The sequence below is a fragment of the Muntiacus reevesi genome, chromosome 18 (assembly GCF_963930625.1).
Source record: "Muntiacus reevesi chromosome 18, mMunRee1.1, whole genome shotgun sequence".
Taxonomy (NCBI): Eukaryota; Metazoa; Chordata; class Mammalia; order Artiodactyla; family Cervidae; genus Muntiacus; species Muntiacus reevesi.
Genome location: NC_089266.1, coordinates 17,206,137 through 17,231,544, shown reverse-complemented (window position 1 = coordinate 17,231,544; position 25,408 = coordinate 17,206,137). Strand labels below are relative to the sequence as shown.

The window sequence follows — 25,408 nt, the reverse complement described above, 5'->3', positions numbered from 1 at the left end:
CACCATTGCTTGTCATTCAGAGCCTTCACCCCTCACAGCCTCTGTTACCTTGACCATGAGATGGGGGTGGTCATCGCTATAAAGTGACACAAAATCGGTACCAAGAGCTCACATGTGGTTTATTGATTTATTGTCTCTCTCTCCCATTAGAGGGGCAGCCCCACAAGGCAGGGACTTTGTCTCCTTCCCTGCTACACCCCAGCACCCCGGCTGGTGCCTGGCACTCAATGGGAGCTCCCTAAATCACCATTGACTGCCTGGATGAACAGAACAGGTGGTTGACACGTGATGGCCCCCACTGTGGTTCTCAAATATGCTGAGACATAAAGCATTCGAAGTTCATGATTGTTGAGAAAGGAAATTCGGGGAAGCAAGAAGTAATCTTCGGGGCTGGTCTGTCTGTCTGTCTGTTGGCCAGCAGAGGACACCAGAGAAGCTGGGTTTATCCGAACCAGGGACAGACATGATGTGCCCACAAGAGCCAGCAACATGCATGAGTGAGGTGTGTGTGCTGAGGTGTACTTGGCAAACTAGGGAGCCCCCATGTATCCCGTCTAATAGGGCTCCCTCTCTCCAGTTGACCATGGTCAGGGTGGGAACGAAGGACCAGCAGGCCACTGCAGCTGATTTTACAAAAGAAACCAGAAATCCAAAGGAAAACAAATCATTTTTAAAGGAAAAAACACAGGGACTTCCCTGGTGGTCCAGTGGTTAAGACTCTGTGCTTCCAATGCAGGGGGCAAGAGTTCGATCCCTGATGGGGGTAACTAAGATCCCACAGGTTGTGCAGTGTGGCCAAAAAACAAAAAAAAGAAGAAAAGAAAAACACAAACGAGAGCAAATAAAACCATCTTTGGGCTGGGAGGGGCCCCCAAATACAGCCAAACCCTCTCAGGTGGTGTGGGCAAAGTGAGGGACGACCCGAGTAGCCTCCACGGGGTCCTCAATTCTCTAGGCCCCTCAGGCAGTCCCAACCCCTGAGACACAGAAAATGCTGACAAGCTGTCCAGATCAAGAGGCAGGGTCAGACACAGCCTGCGGGAGCAGTTACTTCCTTGGGTTCTTGGGCTCCGAGTGTATCCAGACTTTGGGGCTCCCAGGTCCAGGATAGATCAGCTGCCATCACTTGGCCCATGTCGATGCTCAGAAAATATTCAGTGAATATTGTGACTTCAGTGAATAAGTCTTCAATGTGACTTCAAGCACAGCCCTCCATCTCTCGGCGGCATCTATAAAATGGGTCATGATGTGGCTGCACCTATCTCACACGGATAAAAGGGAATCGAGGGAGACTAGAGGGACCAAAGTGGTTCTGAAGATCAAAAGTGCTTTACAAATGCCAAGTGTGGTCATCCTTGTTATCATTATTATCATGAGCAGGACAGTTTTTCCAGAGCAGAAGAAGGGGCCTGGGACCCGGAAGAGCTGAGAATTTACAACGACTTCACAAGGAGGATCCGGATGAAGCCCGTCGGAGTTCATACTCAGAGAAGATGCTGCTCACCAGCTCCGGGACAGAGCCAGCCAAGGGACTTGGAGTCCGCCAGACCTCTTCCCTGGCCACTGGTGTCCAGTTCAGTGGGGACCCCAGTCAGGCCAGCTGTATTTCCCCAGATATACACAGGCTTCCAGCAGAATACACAACCCCCACAGATGCTGCCCATAAAATATAGAAACTATATAAATAACATAAATATTCTCATATATATCTTAGCTATATAAATTATTTTCTTTTGCCCTAAAAACTATATATATATATACATATGCGAGGTAGACAAAAAATACCCTGTGACTGTTTCCCTTAATGCTATAGAGTGAGGGGTCAGTGGTCACTGGTACCAGGGGCCCCAGTCGGGCTGAGATGGACCTTTGGGGGCAATTAGAAGACATGGGGTGGGAGCCGGGAAGGAGAGGGGAGATGGCTGGACAGCGAGGACCTGAGAGGCTGAGGGGCCCTGAACCGCATCCTAGGCCTGGTCAGTGTTACTGGCCCGTCATGGCCTCAGTCCCTCAGAGCCTACCTTTTATCTTCCTGCCACCCCTGCACTGCTGGCCGTGGACCTGGGGTGCGAATGGCATGCCAGAGGATCAGGTCCCCTCTTCCTGTTGCCTCATGCCTCGGGCTGAGCCATGGTAGTGGCAGAGCTGGGGTCTCAGAGGAGAAGGATGGATCGGGCAGGCAGAGAGAAAGTCTTCATGCGATGGGGGCATGGAGGGAACTGGGGAGACAGCACTTTTTCCTTCTTCTCTTCCTGCTAAGATGTGGGCCCACTGCTCAGGTCAGCAATGTCACTCTTGGGAGAGGTCTAAGGTCAGTAGGGCTTCTCATCAGACCCTCTGCAGCCAAAGATCCTTCCAGCATCCCTCAGGAGGCTGCGTGATCCACCGAAGACAGGGCAGGGTCTCCTTGCCCTTGGAGATCACAGGGAGCCCCCGGGGGCTGCTTCCTGGGGCTTGCACAGACGGTTTCTCAGCACTTGGCTGATTCTGAAGTTTCCTGTCCCGGCAAAGGGTCAGCAACTCTGGGTTCAGGGAGAGAGGAAGCTGACAGAGGGCGTGGCAGGGCCAGCAGAGCAGCCAAGGGCGTCCCGAAGGAGGTCACTTCCTCCCGGCTGGCATTGGGCCCTGCTATGGGAAAGCACATGGCTTCCAGCGAAGTGACCTCTGCAAAGTCTGCATCCTGATCCAGAGAGGCGTGTGCCGCTGAATGAGAGTCCTCAGCCTGGCAGGTCCCAGGGGTGTGCCTGCGTGTTGGAGTGGGGAGGCCTGTGTGTACCCGTGGGTAGTACCAGCTCCTTTCGTGTCCCTCCCAGGGCCTTAGTAGGTAGCCCTGGAAATGTCCACAGTATCAGAAGGAATTAGCAGCCACTTCTCTTCTTCAGCAAAGAGCCAAGGTGGGGGACTCTTAGTAAATGAAAGGGGCCCCCAAAAGCCCAGCTTAGCAAACACTTCCCATGTTTATAACTCCTGCCCAAGCAAAAACCTTAATTAGATGAGTAGCTGTAGAAGTAGAAACGTAACTGAATCAAAACTCATACACCAACTCTCGTATATCATGAATGCCAGCTATGCGGGGTCTCACCACACACGGTGACCCCGGCCACAGGGAGCTGACCCATGTGGGCTCCTGGTGGGTGCTGAGAGACTGAGGGGTCTCTGTCCCCCTGGGTGACCTCAGTGTACTATCTGAGCCTCACCCTGGGGACTGGCTCTTCTACTGGGTTCGCGTCCACTGGTGTTTTTACTGAGCAGCGCTGGTTGGGCGTGGATCACTCAGCTCTCAAGGTGAGAATGAGGGCTGGTGGAGGCATATTTTAAAAACCAAACCACAAGGATCCAGGGCACATATCTGACTCCTGCTTTCCTTTCTCCAGACCAACATCTCCGACAACCTGGCCTTTCCTCCCATCTCTAGCACAGCAAAGCTCCAGGGTGGGGAAATGAAGGTGCATGACTCCCGGGCTTGAGTATCACCTGGGTGGGGCCTGACGACTGGCCTGACCCATCCCAGCCAGACTCCAGCCTTAGCTTCCAGTTGACCCTGCCTCCCTGGGCCTTCTTGGCCCAGAAGTTCACCTCCCAACCTCTGGCTGTCTTTAGGCCACTAATCCCAGGATTCGTGACAGGAAGATGTACTCTCTCCCCTCTCTAAAACCTCAGTCCTGCCCTCCTCTGGGTCTCCTTTCGTTCCCTCCACATCTTTTCCAGTCTGCCCTCCTGCTCCAAGTCCTCAACCAGGCTGGGGACCCTCAGGTTCAGGGGTGGGCCTCTCCTTGCTGAGAGCTGAGAGAGGGGAAGACTGATGGGAGCCAACGGGGAGAGGCGCATGAGTGTGTGATCACACGCATGCCACGTGCTCCGGCCCGGGCTGGCGGGAGCGGGGTTGCAGGGGGGGAGCGGCTGGACGGCTGGGTGGCCTGGAGGCGGCCCGGTGCCCTGGCAGGTCCTGGCAGAGCCTGGCTGGCACCCTGGGTGGCGGGCCTAGTGCTTACAGGTGTACACAAGCTCCTCCCGCACACACTGCTGGCACTCCACGTAGCAGCACCACTGCACCTGGCAGTGGCAGGAGAAGGCCGCCAGGCGGCTCTGGGTGTCGTAGCCCCGCCCGCAGCACAGGCTGCTGCAGCTGGCCTCGCGGGAGCACAGCCTGCCCCCTGTGCCAGGCGAGTACTTGCTGGGCCGGCAGAAACTGGGGGAGTCCTCCATGTAGACCAGGTCCCCAGGCCGCGGTGCCGGGCCCTTGGTGGGGCTGCCTGGTCTGGCCGGTGCCCACAGCTCCAGGCGGCCCAAGGCCTCGTTGGTGGCACTGGACACCTTGACGGCCGAGTCGTAGCGCAGCTTCAGCACCTGGCCCGTCTCGCGGAACGGGGACAGCTGCTTCCAGCAGGTGCGCACAGCGCAGGAGCCTGACACGCCGTGGCACTTACACGTGGTCCGGAGGCCACTCTTCACGGCCTATGAGGAGAGGCAGGAGGGAGGCGTGGTCAGGGGCCCCCGGGCCGCAGCCCCCAGAGCACCAACTGTGGCCGGGGAGCCGCAGGAGGATGGGAGAGAGACAGGGGAGGTCCACATGAGGCGGGCAGCTAAAACTCAAGCTGGTCCATGGGGCACATTAGTGCAAACTAGCTCTAGGGGCCCCTTCTCCTGGGCAGAGACGGTCCTCACGCCTTGGTGAGAGCAGCGGGGGCTGGATCTCACCCCCAGCACCTCCCCTGGCCTGAAGTTCCTGTGGAGCAGACTGCACAAGTGAACACACAGCCCTGGTTTGCACCAAGTCAGTGATGAGAACACAGAACTCAGTCTCTTAAAGAAACGGAGCCCGAGCTTCTCCCAGCTTCCTGGTCCCAACAGACCAGGATAGTTTTTGCCCTCCAGTCTTTCCACTGCTGTGTGACCTCAGCTAAGTCCTTTCCCCTCTCTGGGCCTTTTCTGTCTTCCCATCTGTAAAATGGAGGAGGGCCAGGGGTTGTACCAGATCACTTTTCAAACAGCATTGGCTCCTAGGGCCTCCAGGAAGGCCAGTGCTTGGAATGGAGACCCTTCTCCAAACACGTTCCTGCCTCACCAAGCCAGGCTCCCACCTGCTGCCCATCAACCTATGATGCCCAGGACTCTTCCCCACTGCCTGGTACCTGACAATGGTCCAGAGTAGATGCCCAAGGAACACCAATAGGAAGGATGAGGTTCATCCTGGATCACCTCTGTGTGTGTCCTGGGGGGGCAGGGTGGGTACCGGCCTTCTAGAGACCCGGCTCCCTGGCTCTGCACCCATCAGTGCACTCACCTTGATGCCCACGTGGGTGTTGTGGGCATCTGCCCGCGCTCGCAGGTCTTTGCTTCCTCTCTTGGGTCCCAGGAAGTTGTTCAGGAACTTGGTGCTGTACTTGAGGTTGTCGCCACACACGCCCCACTGCCAGGCCTGCCGGCTCTCGAGGCCTGGGGAGTCATCACAGGTGCACCGCTCCATGCGGCCAGCGCTGCAGGCCCGGGCCAGAGTGTGCGTGAGGGCGGCCGCAGACACCGCATACAGGAAGGCCGTCTCCTTGAAACCTGGGCCGGGGGGTGGGATCAGGAGGGAGGAGGAGAGTGGGCTCAGGGGCTGTGAGCTGCCCTTTGAGGATAGACGGGCTGGAGGGAGGGGCTGCTGTGGTGAACAGGACAAGGGGCGTGTGACCCCGAGGACACAGTTCAGGGCAGTCGCCCTGTTTCCCGCCCCTTAAACTCAGGCTGCAAGTTGCTGTCTAAATGGAGCATCCTGTTCCCTGTGGGGTGTATACCCAGGTTCTCAGGGCGGCAGGATGGAGGCTGCATCCTCTACTGAACAGATGAGAACACAGATGCAGAGAAAAGTGGCTTAGGCACCTGGTGAATGCCAAAGTTGGGCTAAACCACTGATCTTGACTCCAAGGTGATGCGTGAGTTAGTTGGACTAACCTGTTTCTGTGCCGGGTTCATAAGAGCAACGTGGACTGGGGACAGGGGCCTGGGGAGTGGGAAAAGCAGTCCTCCTCCTCTTAGTCCTACCCCCACCCTCCTCCTCCAAGCTTCCTCCTCCCAGTTCTCCTCACCCTCCTCCCCAGCCCTCCTCCCTACCTCTCTTGAGCAGCCCCGTCCTCCCCTCCAGGCTGCAGTTCCAGCGCTCATGCCGGAATTGAAACTGGCACTCGAGCAGGCTGAGGTGTGCAGCGTCCTTTAGGGTCTCGGCCAGGCCTGGCTCCCGCCGACAGAGCTGCTTCTGCCGGCGGGACAACTTCAGGAGGTCGCACTGCTTCAGGTGGGCTCCACCCTGTGCCGGGGCAGCGGTGCCCAGCCCGGGGAAGGGCGTCAGGACCTCCCGCCCGGTCAGGCTAAAGGGGGCAAGAGAAGGGAGACCAGTGACCCTTGGGGGCTGTGATGGGGGGTGAAAGATGACAATCCCTAAGGACGGGGGACAGGTGAGGGGAAGGGGGCCTTCTTGGGGGCTGTGTTATTTGGCCTTCTGGGAGGGAGGTTGACCCCATTTTACAGACTAGGAAACCAAGGTGCTTATAACAAGGGTGAGTGCAAGATCTCAAACTCAAGTTTTCTGGAAGCCAAAGTCTCTGCTGTTCTTGTCCACCTTGTTTACCAAACTTGCCAAATCAGAAAAATCATATGGCATGCTTATTTAAAAGACAGATGCCCAGGACTTCTCTGGTGATTGAATGGCTAAGCCTCCATGCTTCCAACACAGGGGGTATGGGTTCAATCCTTGGTTAGGAAACTATGATCCCATAGACCACATAATGTGGCCAAAAAATAAAAAATTTTTAATTAATTAACTTAATTTTAATTTAATTAAACTCCCTAGCTGGAGTTTCTCAACTCTTTCCTCTTGCAAGATGCTTTACTCTCTAACCTGGCCAGAATCTTCCCATTGTCCAGATAAGGAAACAAAAGTTTTAGGTTTTACAAAGAGGTGATGACTAGCCCTCGTTTTACAGCAGATCAGCAGCAAGGTGAGGACAACTAATAGAGATCACCTTCCCTCCCCCCAGAAGCGATCCATGAGCTGTTTCTCCCAGTTCAAGTTATCTGCTGTTTCCTGGACCCTGGTGGCCCTCGGTGTGGGTGGAACATATACATCAATCTGGCAACCAGAATGCAGCCCCTTTCTGGAATATGCTGGGCTCATAACCACAGAAAAAGATCAAAGGTGGAAGCAGGTGCCAGCTCTTAAGCTCCTGCTTGGATGTGACACTTGTCACTCATGCTCAAGCACCACCAGCCAAGGCAAGCCCTGTGGCCAAGCCTTGAGTGGTCAGAGAAGCCCACATCCCACAGAGCCAAGGGCATGGCTCTCCTGTTTGGAGCCACCTGCCCCAGCCAGGACATCTGGCTGGACGCCACACCCTGCCTGTCTGCCCCAGGGAGGGTGTGGGACCTGGACAGGCCCCAAGTGCCCCCAGAGAGTACCCGTAGATTCCAAATCCATCAGGTGCAGCCAACCCAGTGTGGAGCATATCTCCGAAACCCCTGAGCAGAGACAGATGCTATCAGGCTCCTCCCGGCCCAGCCTGGCCCTGGGCTCCCCTCCCAGACAGGGTGAGAGCAGGGACCCGTTAATCATTAATCTGGGGGCAAATGGGTAAATTTCCAGTCCACCAGGTCTACACCCAAACCCCTCCCTGCAATCTGGCAGGAAACCCTCCTTAGAGCTCGATCCTTGGCAGGTCCAGAGCAGAACTTGATGTCAACTCCAGCCCAGGAGGCCCCACCCTGACCGGCCTCCGGTGTGGAGGGCAGCTCGGAGGCTGCAGGAGCAAACGGCACAGCAGCCATCTAGCTCCCAGATGTCTTCCTCCCCACACCAGCGGTGGGTGTGAAGGACAATTTCTGCTCAGGCAGTTCTTGTGTTTCAGAAATGGGACCTCCCTTGTAGTAGTGATTGACAGGTGAGAGGACAAGCAGGGAATGCTGGGGATTTTTGGCCAACAGGGCTGCACATCCTTCAAGACTTGTCTCAAATGACATTTGCAGAACAATGGCTATTATTTTTATATCATTAGACCTATATTATACAATATATAACTTATATTCTACTACACAATATTATCTACCATGGTTTTGGTTATTTTTTGGCTGTGCTGCATGGCTTGTGGGATTTTAGTTCCCAGTCAGGGATTGAAGCTGGTCCTGGCAGTGAAAATGCTGAGTCCTTATCCCTGGACCACCAGGGAATTCCCGTATCTACCATATTTTGAGTGCTTATTACTAAGTCCCTTAAATTACTCTTGCATACACCTGTTGGGTTGGCTGCCTACCTGGTCTTTCTACCTCCATGGTTACCCTGTCAGCTATTTTATACCATGTGACCTTGCTGCTCTGAGGATCACATGACCCAAGCTGGGCCAATCCATTCTTTCTCCGGAAATTTGGAATTTGACTTAGAGCACACAGTTGCTTTTTCTCTCTTTCTTTGGGTGACTGGGCTTGTAACTCAGGAGGTAAAAAGAGAAAGCTGATCCAAAGAGAGAGAAAAAGTGAATCAAACACAGAGAGAGAAGCAGAAGTGAGAATGGGAGGGAGAATTTCGGGAGCTTTTCAGTCCCTGGCCCCAGAGTCTTCCTGTGGTCATTTCTGTTCTTGCTTGAGACACTCCTGTCTGGAGAACAACATCAAGGCTGGGAGCCAATTTGCCTAATTAAGGGTGTCGTCCCTGATCACCACCTCCTGACAGCTGTGGAGTACCACACTCCCCGGGCTGTCCTTGTGAGCTCGGCTCAACAAACACCTTTTCCCCCATCAACAGTTCCTTGTTTTTTTTAATTTCGTGTAATTGACCCTGTGATTGATGGCCCCAGGAGTCCAGTATAAAGTCGGTTAATTTTATTAGCAGTAATGACACTTAGTAGCGATTAATGGTCAGGAAAGGCAGTCAACCGCACAGGAGCCTCAGGCCACACTGGGCTCTGGTCTGCCCAGGGTTGCTCTCAAAAAGGCCCCCCTCACAGCCTCAGGGACCCCCTTAAGGGCCTAGAAAGACAGTTGAGAGACATACCACCCAGTTTCCCTTTTACTGGGTTAGCCAAAAAGTTTGTTCAAGTTTTACTGTAAGATGTTATGGAAAAACATGAACGGCCTTTTTGGCCAACCCAACGTTTGCTTTCTATGTTGCAGTCTGGGATCATTTTTCCTTTGAAGAAAAGTGCTGTGACATTAAACTTGGAACATACCTCAACTGGTTTCCTTAAACAGTGCTAGTAAATGCTGTAACACATGCCCTGTAGATGCCAAGGCATCTGCTAGAGATGGTTTCTTCTTGGACCTCAGGAGAATTATAGGTGTTGCAGGTTCCAGTCTGTTCCAGGGTCCATGGGCATGATCAGTTCTCCTTTAAGAAACCATCCTTTCTGACACCCCAGGCCTGAGAACCCCACCCACCAGGCCTTTATGCAAAAATCTCCATCCCCCACGTGTTAGTTGAGCTCCTTGAGATTCAGATGAACAATCAGAGATGAAGTAAGCATCAAGACAAAACCTGTGGTTGCAATGAAGACACTGCTCCCTGGTCAGGTCAGATGCTATCAACCAAGCACGTGACCAGTGTTCAGAACCGAAGCACAGAGGATGGATAATCTGTGAACTTGCCAATTGCCCTTCCAGACTGAGGAGCAAGAGTGCCTTCAGGCCCCTTCCTGACTCAAGTGCTCCTGAGCCACACAGGACAACCCCGCCTTCATCGGTTGTACCTGCTTTGGCCCAGCTGGTCTGTCTCCCCCATTCCTTTTTCCTGTTGGGCTCTCTCAGGCTGACTTTCAGCCTCTCACGTCCCATTAGGAAAGAAACGACCCCGTGTGACCAGCTCCATTCTCCTCTCCTCTTTGTCCCCAGCCTGTGCCCCTCTGCCCTCTGCACCCTCAGCCAATGACCCTTGGTGCCCAGGATGATAAGACCAGAAGTCCCCGCTCACACACAATGAGATGCCATTGGTTTTGACCCCAGAGACTCTCCAGTCACTTCCCAGGCTACCTTGTCTCCCTCCAAAGTGGGAAAAAGTCAAGGGTGCCCCTCAGGACTTCATCTCACATCCCTCCTCCCCAAGCCCCCCTTGCAATCACCGGGCCTTTCCCACCCCTGCCTGCTTTCGCCTTGTCCAAGGCTCACCCCATCCATAGTTTTGGCTAAAGCTGCTCCATCTAGGGCATTTCCCTGCAGGTCCAGTAGTTAAGAATCCATCTTCCAATGCAGGGGATGTGGGTTCAATCCCTGGTCAAGGACCTAGGATCCCACATGCCATGGAGCGACTAAGCCCCTATGCCACAACTACTGAGCCTATGTTCTGGAGCCCACATGCAGCAACTAGAGAGAAGCCCACACACAGTAAGTAAGACCCGACATAGCCAAAAAATAAACACAGAATTGTTTTTTGTTTTTTAAAGCTGCTTCATCTGGGATGACCTTGAAAGAAGCAAAAGCAGGTTCTCCCAGGCTTTGGGGAAGCATTGGTCTAGCATCAACAGGACCCCAGGGACCACCAAACCCATGAGCAGAACTAGAAGTTCTCCCTGGAACGATCACCCACAATCTCCTAGAGTGTGGGGACCCAAGGACCCTCAAGGCTGTGTAGCCCTGGGGAGTCTGGTCCCAGGTCTGCCCTCACTCATTGGTGACCCCAGGGATGTCCTCTCAGCCCCAAGCTCATTCTAGACAACAAATACACCTTGTGGTCTAGTGGTCTAGGGGGAGAGCCAGACCACAGCCAGACTGCCTCGGCTCAAATCCCACCTCCACCTCTTACCAACTGTGCCACCTTGGGCAAGGCGCTCACCTCTCCGTGCCTCACCTGTGACATGCAGATATCACAGGACCTTTCACATGGTTGCTGTGAAGACTGGGCTTCCCTGGTGGCTCAGAGAGTAAAGAATCCACCCTCAATGCAGGAGATCCAGGTTCCATACCTGTGTCAGAAAGATCCACTGGAGGAGGGCATGGCTACCCACTCCAGTACTCTTGCCTGGAGAATCCCATGGACAGAGGAGCCTGGCAGGCTACAGTCCACGGGGTCACAAAGTGTCAGACAGGACTGAGCAACTAAGCATATTGTGAAGATTAAATGAATTAATATCTGTAAGACTCTTAGAACAGTGCCTGGCACACAGTAAGCCCCAGGTCATTGGAGCTTACAAGAAGTGTAAACTTATAAGAAGTGTCATTCTTCTTCTTTAAAAAAAAAAAAAAAATTATGTATTTGGCTGTTCTGGGTCTTAGTTGCAGCACACAGGATCTTCAACCTTTGTTGTGGCATGCAGGATCTAGTTCCCTGACCAGGGATTAAACCCGCCCCCCCCTGCATTGGGAGCTCTGAATCTCAGCCACTGACCGACCACCAGGGAAGTCCCGTAAGTGTTATTCTTAAGCATCTGTTATGTGCTAGGTGCTGCGCTGGGTGCTGGGACATGCCATCACAGCCTCAGGGTGCTCACAGTTTGGAGGGACCCTGGCTGGACTCAGAAGCAATGCAGACTCTCCCCAGAGCCCAAGCGGCAGGGGAAGGAGAAGGCTTTGAACCAGCCCAGTTCCTGAGGGAACCATCAATAGCTGCTCAGGGGCCGGATCAGATCTCCTAACACCATCAGGGTAAAAACTTGACCTCAGCCAGGCTCCTCCTGCCTCCAGTGGGAGGCCTGGGGCGGCGAGGGGGCAGGAGGAAGCTCTCAGGAGCTCGCTGGAGAAGGCCGAGCAGGGAGAGCATTTCCCACCCCTGGGGGTGCTTGGCTCTGTTCTTCCAACCCCCACCCCCATCCTCGTTTCTGCTTGAGAGGGTCCGATGGTTCCAGAGGAGGCCACCCCCAGGATGTGGGTGGGTGAGCAGGTAGGGGGCACAGGACAAGACTGGCGGTTCCCAGGGCGCTGGGTAAGGCCAACCTGTCTGGACCCTTAGCTGGAGGGACCAGGAGGTGTGCCTGGCACCCGGGCCGGTGCCAACTGTGGGCAGTTACCTGGGAACCAGGAAAGCTTTGCCCTGCCTGGAGCATTGGCCTTGGCCCTGAAAAACCCTATTAGATCCTCCTGATAACAGGTTTCCGCTGCAGGGCCATTTGCATGGTTAAGTGGGCCTCATGTGCTTTCATCTCGAATATCTCAGCCCACCTCTCCTGCCCTCACTAAGCCCCCCTAAACACACACACACACACACTCCCCACCCCAACCTGCGCTCTCCACTCCCCACCTTTTCCCAGAAGGGGAGAGTTAATGAGGGCAGTGTCTGGCCCAGGAAGAGGGCACACGGCTCCAGGCAGTCCTTTTTCAGAGCAGTGTGGGGCGGGGGAGAGACCCTCAACACCCCTGGCTCCTCTCCCCTCTGTCATCTGAGGGGCCCTGAGGCTTGCGCTCCTGAGAAGCACCTCCCTCCTCCATCCTTCACATTCCTCTCTCCTTGACAAGACTCACTGTCACCTCGTACCTCCTCCAAGAAGATGTCCTTAGTGAGCAGACTTAATGGCATATTTGGCAGGTACCGTTTCCCACCTTTATTTCAAGTCCTTCTCCCCACTCCTTTCACTCACTCATTTATTTAAATTTCAATACTGAGCATCAGCTTCAGGCCAAAGAAAACCAGAAGCCACCACACTGCTCACTACATCCCTGTCTGGGTCCCAGCCTCCCTTTCCTCCCCAGCTCTCTGCCTCAGAACCTCGAGGACTGAATCAGTACACCTCCCCCTGCCCCACCCTGGAGCCCACCCCAGAGCCTCGTCCCCCAGCCCACCCCTGGCTCAGAGAGAAAAGAGCCTGGCCCAGCTGTGGGCTTTGTCTCTCCAAGAACCGCTCCACTTCCTGTTTTCCAGGGGCTGCCTGCGGAGGATGGCATCATGGAGGATGTGCTCAGGAGCTAAGTGGGCAGCGAGCAGCCCGCCCAACCAGCTTGCTTTGCATCTCAACAATCTCGGGTATTTAGAGCGTGGCTGGTGCAACATCTGTGGAGGAAATGCTTCCCGATTCCTCCTCTTTTCTCCCTCCCACTCCACTCAGGCTCAGGCTGGAGATGGGGAGGGGGTCTTTGTCCCTAGCATGTACTGTACAAATCAGGTGGCATGATGGCTATGGAGGGATGGCCTCCCAGCCCCACACAAGTCTGGGGTGATAAACATCTTCCCTAGTTCCCTGGCCGTGTCCAAATGTACATCATTTGAATCAGTACATTCTGGACTGGGGAAACCCTTCAGGATCACCCAGTCCAGAAGTTTTGCCCTAATGCCTCCTGAGAGCTACCCCAGAACCTCCTGAGGGCAGGTAGGAGGGTCAGAGGTTTGCCAAGTAGGTAGGTCCCTGTTTTGACTTCTCTGGTGCCCTGGATGTTCATCTAAGGGTTTTGGTTTTTTTTTTTGTCTCAGATGACCCTGAGTTAATGGCAAGTTCGGGTCTGTACCCCGGGTCTCCCGATTGCTTCTGTCAAGACTGACAGCTTCTGCTTTCCATTTTAATGTAATATTTCAGGGAAACAGAATCAGCCATCATCATAGTAAATGTCCAGGGTGATAGGAACATAAGATGGGTAGGATAGAAGGAATGGAAGCCTTGTCAGGTCTCCTCCTCAGGCCCCCTGGGCAGTTAAAGGGAGAGAAGGACCCTGGTCTAAAACTGAGTTTCTCTTCAGCCAAAAGTAAAAAATAAAACTTAGAGAAGTGGACTGCCAATTCATACTAAAGTGTGAGAGTCTGATATAATAAGGCTAGTGCCTGAGAACACACTTTGCTAGATAGGGGAAGCTGAAAGGAGAGAGTCTGGGATCATGAAGAGAAGAGAGAAAGGGGAAGCCTGGAGTGAGGAAGGGAAGGGGAAGGGAAAAGGGGGGCTGGAAGGCTTAAGATAAACTCTCACAACTTCTGGGGTTTACAGGCCCAGTCCTGAGCCTGCCAGAGGAGTACTAATAGTTTGAAGGACACAGTGTGGCAACTGCAGAGAAAAGCAAGTAGTCGCTGAGGCTGTATCACCATGGAGCAAGCAACCCCCCCCGCCCCCCCCCCCCCCCCCCCCGCCCCAGCTCTCCTCAAACCATGGGATCTGGCTCATGGGCTGGGTGACTTCTGCCAAGTTTTTCTAACCTTGGTAAGCTGACCAACTAACCAGCTTGGCTGGCTCTTGGGTGGTCACCCTCCTCAATGCAGACAGGCAGGATCAGGTGGGGCTGTGGGCCCTGAGGGCTTGAGCCCTGGTGAATGCCCCAGGTGCGATCACCTGTGATGAGGACAATTCCATTGTTTGCAGATGCTCCAGGAGGAGATGACCCAGGCTGCAGGTTCCATGCAGCTTCCATTTGTCTGCTGCCGGCAGGACCCAGGGATGGTCCATGCCCCTCCACACCCTTCCCCTCTAAAGACGGCAGGAAGGGTCTTCCAGGGCAAGTTCCCACGCTGGACTGTCCTGGATGCAGAGCCAACTAGGGCTGTAGCAAAGGGCCCCTCCTCTCAGGCCAGGCTCTTCCTCGTCCTCCTGCCTTGGCTAAAGTAATCCAACCTCCATGCCTTTCTTCATGATATAACTGCTACCTAGGTTGCCTTTCTCAGTCCAAAAAGCCCTCATGGATCCCCGGAACTCTTATAACTACAGCCTTTTTCAACACTTGACTCAAAAATGCAGGGGTTGGGGAAGGTGATCCTGAGGCTCCATCCAGCTTTAATAGGCTAAGATGCTTGTCTGCCTCTTCCAGAAGTCCTCCTTACTTGCCAGCCCCATCCCACTCTAACCATCCAACTTCTCTGACTTCTCTCAGTTTTTTGGAATTATAGCACCATTAGTTCTGCATGGTTCACACTTTTTTCCCCTTCTTCCTCAGGGCTGTAGAGAGAGTCTCTCCAAGTAGCCTGTAACCCCCTTGGGAGAGGTCCTGGTTTCTCATCCTTGGAGGTCCCCCAGCCCCAGCCCAACACCTACTGACTGCATACATCCCTCAGATGGACCAAGCAGAGAGTATACGTCCAGGCTCTTCCTCAGCTTCTTCCCAGCTCTCCAGGCCCAAATCACTGGCCTCCCTGATGTCCCAGTCCCAGGCTGCAGGGGTCACCCAGTGACCCCCAATCCCACCACGAAATCTTTCCAAACTCAAGCCCTGCTCTGGAAGGAAGGGCGTGGCTCCGGAAGGGCGTGGCTTTGACCGAGCTGCCCTGTGGCCACACCCTCCTCAGCCCTCAGATTGGGATCTGGAGTGCGCTCTCACTGGTACCAGATCTCCAGGCAGCCTGGCTTCAGTCAGTCAGACCCTGACTCCCCGACTAGCTCAGCCCCTCTGAACCTGTTTCTGGGGACAAGCTATGCTTGGTCAGCTAGAGCCTCCCTTGATACGTAGTGAGAACTTGGCCCAGGTATTTCTTTAAAACTCAACCTGCACCTCCTCTCATGATGATGTTCTGGAGTTTACTGCAGGTTCACAAAATTTCTACCATGATTCAGGACTCCAGGAAGCCTGGACAACTACAGTTTTTTTGGTATGGTTCTGGTGAACTCATGTTGCAACAGACTTGACCTAAACCAAAGTGAGAATACTTATAGTCTTTATCTCAACGCATAGATGTTTTTCTGCAAAAATAATCATGTCTGATTACTGAATGCTGCCCTCCACATTGCTAAGGATGTTATGTGATACATGGTATACATATTATCTTTAATAAAAAAAATAATATAATATGCATCTGGCCTCAAAGGGATGGTCACTATGGGGAAAGTGGAACTTCTTTGCTCTTACCCTTAAACTAGACTCTTTGGAATTTCCAGGACTGACTGAATATGGTGGTTTGATTTTCTCTTGGCTCTTCGAAAGTCTCCCAGTGAGAGTCTGGGCTTGAAGTGTCTGGCCCCCACCCCAGCTCATCTCTGTTGCCCCCAGGATTCCCACGGAAGGTCAGGTGTGGCTGACTTCCAGAGTCTGATGGGGGCTCACTGCTTTGCTTCCCGTTCCTGTCCAGACAGAGGCCAGGTCATGGCCAGGCAGCATGGGCTGAGAGGGTCATGCAGAAATAGCCAACGACAGGGCAGAGAGGGAGGTTCAGGGGGCAAGGAATGGTCAGCAGAAAGGAAAGGGGACTGCCTACCCTGACGCTCGCTATGGACCGGGAGGCAATGCTAGGGATTGTGGGGGGAGCTGACCAACCATGGAGTCCCAAGACTTCTGCTTAAAGGATGCTCTGCATGAATCCGAGACATGAGCACGTAAAAAATTAGGTAACATACCTAGAGTTGAAGACATGTTGTGCCAGAGATACCTATGACATATGCCAAGTGAAAGAGGCTACAGGGTGGAGGACTCAGAAGGTCAGAGCTGCCCAGGTCTCAGCTGGGCATCAGCAGGAAAGAGGGATGAAGAAGTTGGCTCCGGATTCTAACAGACTAGAATTCAAGTCTAGGTGCTGCCAGTCAGTAGCTCTGTGACTTTGGGCAAGGCACTTGGCCTGTCTGAGCTTATCCCCTCTGTTCACCTCTAAAGGAAGAGAATTCCACTATCACCTACCTCCTGGGATGTCATTTGGTTAAATAAGATTATACACATAAAGGGCATAGGAAGGATTCAAATTATACAATGACTGGGATAAAAGAGGAAGAGAGGAAGCAACAAATGTCAAAATGATGCTCCTCTAATTGGGATTCTCTAAGACAGACCACTAGATTTCTTGGACTCCATATATGTGGATAGCATCTCAGCACTTTTATATACACAAAACCCTCATAACAACCCTATGAGGTAAGGATTAGCCATTTTATAGATGGGAGAACTGAGGTCAGAGCAGCTAACTGACTTGCCCTGGGTCACCGTTAGTAAGTGGTTGGCGGGAGGATTTGCACTCTACCCGTGTGATTCCAAGTCCAGTGCTCCTTACACTAAAGCAGGGCCTTAGGCTGTGTCCCATCCTGCTTAGGCTGATACCAAAGTGAGGGTGACTCTCACAGCACCTGGCCCACCTCCTCCTGAGCACACAAGTCTAAAGGCACCAGGACCTCTCTTCCTTAGGAGCTTCCAGCCCAGGAGTCCCTCCCCACCCCTTTGCTTCTCTTTCCTGTTTCCCTCCATCAGCCTCAGAAACTTCACCACCATCCATGGAGGAGGCTGGTTTGACCTCAACACTAGAGCCCAGCTTCTCAAGAGTTAGAGTTGAGCTAGAGACGAGCTAGTCTAAATTCCTTTCCCAAATTCGGTGATTCTTATCAGTGATGTTTGGCTTGCAATCTACCACCCCAAAGCAGTAAAATTTCTTCCTTTCTTCTCTCTAACCCTGTTTTTCTCAGGACCCAGTCAATTCCTAGCACGGTTCCAAAAAAAATCCAAATACATAAAACACTTAGGAATAATTTTTAAAATGTTTGTAAGATCCATACACTGAAAATTACAAAACACTACTGAAAGAAATTTTAAAAGCTCCCCTAAGAGAGATATGGCCAGTTTATAAACCAATAGACTCAATATTGTCAGAAGGCAAATTGACTTACAGATTCAGCGCAATCCCAAGCAAAATCCTAGCAGGTCTTCCTACAGATATCAATAAGTTGATACTAAAATTTATGTGGAAACATAAATTTTATAAAGGATCTAGAATGGCCAAAACAACTTTGAAAAAGGACAGGATGTATAGTACTTGGTTTCAAGATTTACCACACAGCTACAGTAATCAAGACTGTGGTACTGGTCCAAAGATAAACTTTGTTGCTTTTCAGTTGCAAAGTCATGTCTGACTCTTTGCAACCCCATGAACTGCAGCAGGCCAGGCTTCCCTGTCCTCCACTATCTCCTGGAGTTTGCTCAAGTTCATGCCCATGAGCTTACCGAATAGATTAGAGAGTCCAGAAATAAGCCCTCATATATTGGGTCAATTGATTTGCAATAAAGATGACAATAAAGAAAGAATCACCTTTTTGACAAATGGTGCTGTAACAAGTTGATATCTACATGGAAAACAGTAAACTTAAACTCTTACCTCACACCATCCATGTAAGTTAACCCCCCAAAAATCATAGACCTAAGTGTAAGTGCTAAAACTGCGAAGTTTCTAGAAGAAAACATTGGACAAAATCTTTGCAACCTCTAATGGACAGAAATTTCTTGAATGAGAGAAACAAAAAGCACAAACCATACCAAAAAAAGGTTCAAAACTTGTACTTCATCACTATTAAAAACTTCTGTTCCGGAATTTCCCTGGTGGTCCAGTGGTTAAAACTCTGTGCTCCCAATATAGGGGGCCCAGGTTCAATCACTAGTCAGGGAAGATCCCACATGCTGCATGGTGTGGCCAAAAAATAAATAAAATTCCTCTGTCTAGAAAGAGTTTTTAAAAAATTTTGTTCTTTGCAAGGTAACAATAAGAAAAATGAAGAGGCAAGCTACAGACAGGGATAAAATATTGCCAATAATTTCTGATAAAGGACTTAAATCCAAAATACGTAAAGAACTCTTACAACTCAATAATAAGAAGACAAATAACTCAATGCAAAAGATATTCAAATGATGAATGTGCACATAAAAAATGTTCAGCACAGTATTCATCAGTGGAAAAATGCAAATTAAAATCACAATGAGACACCAATACATACCCACTAAAATGGCCAAAATTAAGACTGACAGCAGAAAAGAATATGGAGCAACTAGAACTCTCATACATTACTGTGTAAAGTGGTACAACCACTTTGGAATACTTTATTCAACCATTTCTTATAAAGTTAAATATACATACCATATGATCCAGAAATCTAGTCCTAGATACATATCCAAGAGAAATAAAAACATCTGTCTACTAAAAGGGATGTACATGCATGTTCATAGCAGCTTTATTTGGAAGAGCCCCAAATTGGAAACAAACCAAATGTCCATCAACTGGTGAATGAATAAACAAATTGTGGTACATCCAAACAATAGAATACTACTCAGCAAGAAAAAAAGGAAAGTGCTACTGATAAATGCCACCATATGGATAATTTCAAAAACATTATTTTGCACAAAAGAATTCAGATTCAAAAGGCTGTATACCCTGTGATTCCATTTATATGAAATTCTACAATGGGCAAAACTATCTAAAATGACAGAAAGCAGGGAAGTGGTGACCTGGGGCTGGTGGGGGAGTGTTGACTGCAAATGAACACGAGGAGTCCTTTGAGATAGTGCAGTTCCATATAGTAATTGAGATGGTGCTTACATGGAGGCATATATTCATTAAAACCCAAATCTTGCACTTAGAATGCATGCATTTCATTATATGTGATGTTGGTTTTGAAAAAAATTAAGGTTGTATCTTGCTTCTTCACAATGATGACACTTCTACAACCCAAGAAGATAGTGAGAATCCCAGCAGCCACCAAGAGTGAGCCCATACTGAGCACTTGGTATGTGCCAGGCACCCTGTCAGGCCCTTTCATTCATTGTCTCAAGCCTCACACCAGCCTTTAGGATGGGTATTATCATCACCCAAAGCTCAGAAAGATGAAGACATGTGCCTGAGGTCACACAGCTGGCAAGAGGCAAAGATCAGTGATCAGTGTTAGTTGCTCAGTCGTGTCCAACTCTTTCCCACCCCATGGACTATAGACCCCCAGTCTCCTCTGTCCAAGGGATTCTCCAGGCAAGGATACTGGAGTGGGTTGCCATTTCCTTCTCCAAGGGATCTTCCTGAGCCAGGAATCAAACCCAGGTCTCCTGCATTGTAGGCGGATTCTTTACCATCTGAGCTACTACTTAAGATTGTGCTTTCCTAAACCTATCTACACCACCCTTAGACAGGAAAGAAACACAAACAGTGCAGAGGCCACACATGTACAAAGCACCACCAGAGTCAACTACAATTTTAACAATCGCACCCACATTAACTATTTCTGGACACAAAATTCTTGACTTAAAGACTGAACTGGATGACAAGGCTTATCGTATCCTCAGCTCATCACATAATACAGTGAGTATTCATTTATAAAACACCGCAGAAGTTAATATTTTCAGAATTCCCAAGCCAACTGAGCCAAAACATGAACTCTTGAGCAATCTTAGATTTCCAAGCCAGAGCTGTCTGGTTAGGGAACCTTAGGCCCTCCAGATCCTAAAGACCTTGGAGGCAAGTCACTTGACCACAGACAGCCCAGAGAGTGGTCTGGAGTTAGGACAAACGTTTCTACCTCCCATCCCACTGTCATCATGCCATCTATGGGAGCCTACCTGATACCTGAGCAGAGTTCATAGCATCCTATCTCACTGTTCAGGACAGAGGAGAATGTTGGGGCCCCACCCAACCCACAACAGCCAAGAATGTCTAACAGAGTTAACCAAGTAGGAGATGGAGGCAACCCTCTACCCACTTCATCCTCTGCAGCTCCCTTGCAGCTGTGGCTCTCCTGGATGACCACATGGTATTAGCTCTGGTAGCTAATGCTCTCTGTCAAATGAAGAGCCCAGACTGGCAGAAGGGCCTGATGCCTATGCTGCCTCTCCCACTAGCTCTCTGTGTGACACAGAGTGAGTCATTGAAACTTTCTCACCCTCAGTTTCCTTTTGAAAACTATTTACATCCATCCTGTATACCTCAAGAATGGGTCCGAGGATCAGATGACGGAGGGGCTGAATAAGAAAATTATTTATAAACTGTAATACTAATGATACTAATACTATCAGCAACACCAGGATTAGGTGCTAGACTCATGCAAAAGCACCAGAAGCAGCTGCTGGCTCACTGACTTGGGGATGATGGTCCCTTCATCTGAAATATAGGAATAATACATGACCTGCTTGAAGCAGGGAGTTAGACCAGAGAAACTTTGGGGGTCACTTCTAACTCTTAAGTCAGATTCTATGATTTAAAAAACCCCAAGAAGATTGGCCTTACCTGTTCTCCTGATGTTTGAATTTTATTTTATCAGGATGACAAAACACTTGATCTTATAGTCAGAAATGAGATTTCAAATGCAAATAATCTGGAGAAGGGAGAAGCACATTACCTCTTATTCTTACTACAGTGTGAATGACTGATACAGATTCTTTCCAGAGAGCAAATTCAAATAGCAGGATGGAAAACCTGGCCTGACTGAGTCACAACAGAGCTTCCTCAGGGAGAATTTAGGCTCATACCTGTCTGTTCTCTGAGACCAAACATGTAATAGCACAAAGCCCCAGGTTTATCTTAATCTCTGAGAGTGTATCTTCCTCCCCAGACTGGGGTGATGGTGGCTTGAGTGCATTTTGCCAGCTATGTCCAGTGGAGCTCACAACGTGGAAGAGGGACTCACACTCATATGATCCATCTCAGCCCCAATTCATGCTCGATCTATGATTTCCTTTTTCATTTCCAAGACTGCCCTGTTGCTTACAGCCCTCAAATTCTCACCCTGGGCACTGCCACAAACTCCTTTCCCTTCCTACCACACCAGCCTGGATGGTCTCAGCTTCCTGGAGCCCCTCTCCTCCCATCTCACTTGGCCCTTGCCCCATCCTCAACTTGAGCCCAAGCAGACAAAAGGATTGTGAAAATGAGCTGATATCCAAGAGGCTGCAGGCACCATTTGCCCACCACCCCACTCCATTCCAGCTCAGAAACCCCTGTCAGGGCTGAAATATCAAGACACTCTACCTCATCGCCTTAATAATTAGCAGCATTAGTTGTGCATTTACTACGTGCTATACCTTGTTCAGGCTTCCCCGGTGGCAAAAGAATCTGCCTGCAACGCAGGAGACCCTGGGTCAGGGTCTAAACGACAACAACAAAGACCTTGTTCTAAGTGCTTCACATGTACTAACTCACATGATTTGCTGTTGTTTAGTCGCTAAGTTGTGTCTGACTGCTTTGCGACTTTATGGACTATGACCCACCAGGCTCCTCTTTCCATGGAATTTCCCAAGCAAGAATACTGGAATGGGTTGCCACTATCTTCTCCAGGGGATCAGATGGATTCTTTACTACTGAGCCCCCAGGGAAGCCTGACTCACATGATACTCGTATGAAATAAGCACTATTATCCTCAATTTACAGATAAGAAACTGAGGTACAGAGAGGTTAAGTGACTTGGCTAAACTCACACAGTTAGCAAGTAGATGGATCAGGGATTGAACCCAGAGACTGTGCCCGACCATTTTATCCTGTCTGCTGAGGCAGCAACAGTGCCTTTCCAAGCCTGGAATCATTGGGAAACAACATGAATGCACAGTGCTCTTGACAGAAAGCAGATAGAGGGGCTCAGTCGCACCAAGTTCGGCCCCTTCTTTGTACAAAAGGGGACACTGAGGCCAGAGGCTAAGTGGTCTTCCCAGCAAGCTGAGCCCAGAGCCCTAGGGTCTGGGCTGACATTACTCCCACCCCACCCCCTATATGTTTCAAGAGAGGCCATTGCCCACAGCCAAGGCATGTTTTAACCAGGGGTCATGACCTGGAAATTAGCCCACAGCCCTATTCCTGTGCGGGACCTCTCAGACCTTCTCTGACCCTTATTTGCCCCTCCCTGCCAGGTCCATAAGAGCAGTCTCTGGCAGGTCACTTGCTTGGTGGTTTATGTTTTTTTTGGGTTTTGTTGGCTTGCTTGCTTTTGCCTTTGCTTGGGGTCAGGCTGTAAGCCTCACCTTGATTTGGGTGAGGATCACAAAAAGTGCCCTGATTTAAAGAAACAGACTATATATTTAGAGCAGGCTTTGGGTGGAGGTCAGGAAAGTCCCTTCACACCCACGACCCCAACTCATACCAAGTCCCTGCAATTCAGGTTCAGAGAAGGAGGTTCAGTTACCCTGTAACTTGCTCTCCAAACACTGCCCGGTCCCACCCATTCTCTCCTCAGATGTCACCCTCAACTCAGAGCTTCCTTTTCCAATCATGTACACCACCTCCCCTTTACCGTCTTCGTCATTCTCCTGAGGATTCACCTGACGCCAGGTCTGAGATTTGGTTGGGTTTCCCCCACAGACGGTTCCCTCCTACTCTCCCCACGGTCCGAAGGTTTCTCCATCCCTTTTGGATCAGCGCGATCCCCTCCCCCGACCTCGGGAACAACCCACCCTGCCCATCCAGCCAGCCCTCCGGGTCTCAGCTCCGCAGGGCTAAGGCAGAAGGTATGAAGGGAGCCCTAGGCAAGGATTGGTGGCTGGACAGAGCCCAGGATGGGGACGGACAGGGCACAAGTGAGGATCGGAGAGGACGTCCGAGCGTGGGAGGGACTCCTTGGACCGGCAGGGACAGGGCGCGCCGGGGCGCACGGGCACAAGGTCCGAGACGCCTGCAGAATCCTGGAGCTTGAGCCGGGATCCGAGACCCGGCTTACTGGGCGGGATGAGGTCTAGGACAGGACTGGGTGAGAAAAGCGGAGGTGAAGGGGACCAGAGTTCGGACTCTGGAAGGTGCGATCCGGGCCCAGTCCGGGAAGCCTGAGGAGTTCTGGGCACTAACTCCCACCCCGAGATGGGGTTGGGTACTAAGGTCTGAGTTCGAGATCCCGCCGGGGCCGGGGCCAGCGGAAGGGAAAAGTTGGCATTGCTGCAGCGGGAGGAGGGGGAGGCAGGCGGGCCGGGGCGCGGCGGGCACTGACCCGAAGTAGGCGGCGGCGGCGGCGGCGGGCAGCGCCAGCAGGCAGAGCGCGGCCAGGGCCAGCGCGGGCGGGGGGCGCATGATGCCGGCGGCGCGGAGCCCAGTCGCATCTCCTCGCGCCGCGCAGCGCTCGCAGCGCCGCCACCAGCCGCCCGCGGGGCTTTAAACCCAAGAGGGGCGGAGCGGGAGGCGGGGAGGGAGCGGCGCGGGCGGCACCCAGCCCCGAGCGGCGAGCCCCCCGCCTCATTGGCCCCACCGACTTGCCCCGCCCCTCTGAGGGTGGGGCCACCTCTCCAGGTCCGCCCCTGCCCCGCCTCCCGGCCCCCGCCCACCCTCCCCAGGTGAGAGCTCACCTGATATAGTGCGGGTCGGGGGACGGGGCGGCTGAAGGACCCGGGGATTGGAGGGGCAAGGATAGGGGTACGAAGCGGGGACCAGGGAGTCTTTGCCTCTCCGGGCGGGGTGGAAGCACCCGCAGGATACCCTCCCCCAAGGAACAAGGGGTCGGGGCATAAAAGGAGAGAGGCGCCTGGAGTCTGAGAAGTCGTGTCTCATCCACTCTCCAGCCGGGTCGCTGCGGATCCCTCTGCCCCAGCTCCGCGACACTGAAGGAGGGCGGGCTGTGGACACAGGAAAAATGCTAAGGGTGTCCTGGGAGGGGGGTTCCCATGGTCAGAGCGGAAGCGGGATAAGGGAACCCAGTTTCTAAACGAGAGACGGTCGGGGAGGAGGCCTCACTGAGCATTAGGTTCTCTGGTCGGTGGGGCAGGCAGAGCCTGGGACGGGGTAGGGAAGGAACTTACTTTCCAAAGTGCATAGACCCCAGAACTTCTGTCAGACAGGATGGATATGTTCAGTGTTGGGCCATAAAGCTCTGCCTTGCTTTTTTTTTTTTTTTAAGTCTAACCCCAATTCCTGCAGCGAAAGTCCAGTGACCAAGGCAGTAGGTGGCTCCCATCTGGGAGGGAGACACACAACAAGTCATCTGGTCAAGGTTTAATATGTTTTTGAGAGTGTTGAATACTGGGTCAAATCGAGCAAAACAAAACATAAGTCACACTGAATGTCAAGATGTGAATGTAAAGCTTCCAAAAAATCAACCATGTATGCAGAGCATCAGATGACAGCGACCTTGGCTTTGTGGACACACAAAGGCGCTGGGAGACTGGGGGAAGATGGGAGCTGCCGTATTAACATATTAACAAGTGCCATATTAACAGCTATACTGAGGCTCTCTGAGCTGTTTCCCTGTCCAACAAGGGCAGCAGTTAAGCAACGATCTTTAACAATCACATCTCATGGTTCTGTGTATTGAGGCATACAGTCCAGTGAGGTGGGCAGAGACCTGAATTCAAATCATGGAAATTATAAACCTCAGATATGAAATGGGGACGATAATAAATAGCTCACAGGATTTTTGTGCAAATAAGAGTGATGCCATGGGAATTCCCTGAAGGCCCAGTGGTTAGGATTTCCCACTTTGACTGCCAAGAGCGCAGCTTCAATCCCTGGTGGGGGAACTAAGATCCTGCAAGCAGCGTGGCATGGCCAAAAAAGCAAAACCAAAAAAGTGATGCCAAATGCCTAACAGGTGCTGGCACTCAATATCAGGGGTTGTTAAAACTGCAGACAAAAAAACAAAAACAAAAAACAAAAAAAACTGCAGACAAGGGTGTGCTGCTTTGCTGGGCGGGTGGGAGTCTGTCTAATAGCATTTGCCGATTCCCTGCTGGAAATATTGCCACTGTGGATGATTTCAAGTTATGATGTGGCATCATCCTTGATCTAAGGAGTTAGGAAGAGATTTGCTCGGGTGGCTCTGCAAACCAGTTGGAACTGGCTCCAGCATACCACTGGTAAGACCTTGAGCCAGGCTCAACAAAGCTCAAGCTGGACCAGTGTGAGTCAGAGTGGAAGAAGGAC

At 51.6% G+C, this 25,408-nt stretch overlaps 1 protein-coding gene across 1 annotated transcript; it reads right to left on the bottom strand.

Annotated features, from left to right (window-relative positions):
* Positions 1–89: 89 nt before the first annotated feature.
* Positions 90–23,598, bottom strand: WNT9B (Wnt family member 9B). Its single transcript, XM_065909517.1, has 4 exons — positions 23,487–23,598; positions 6,094–6,347; positions 5,285–5,550; positions 90–4,455 (listed from the first exon to the last, which is right to left on the bottom strand). Exons 1-4 carry the CDS (start codon positions 23,564–23,566, stop codon positions 3,982–3,984), a joined length of 1,074 nt encoding a protein of 357 aa, XP_065765589.1. The 5' UTR covers positions 23,567–23,598; the 3' UTR covers positions 90–3,981.
* Positions 23,599–25,408: the final 1,810 nt, after the last annotated feature.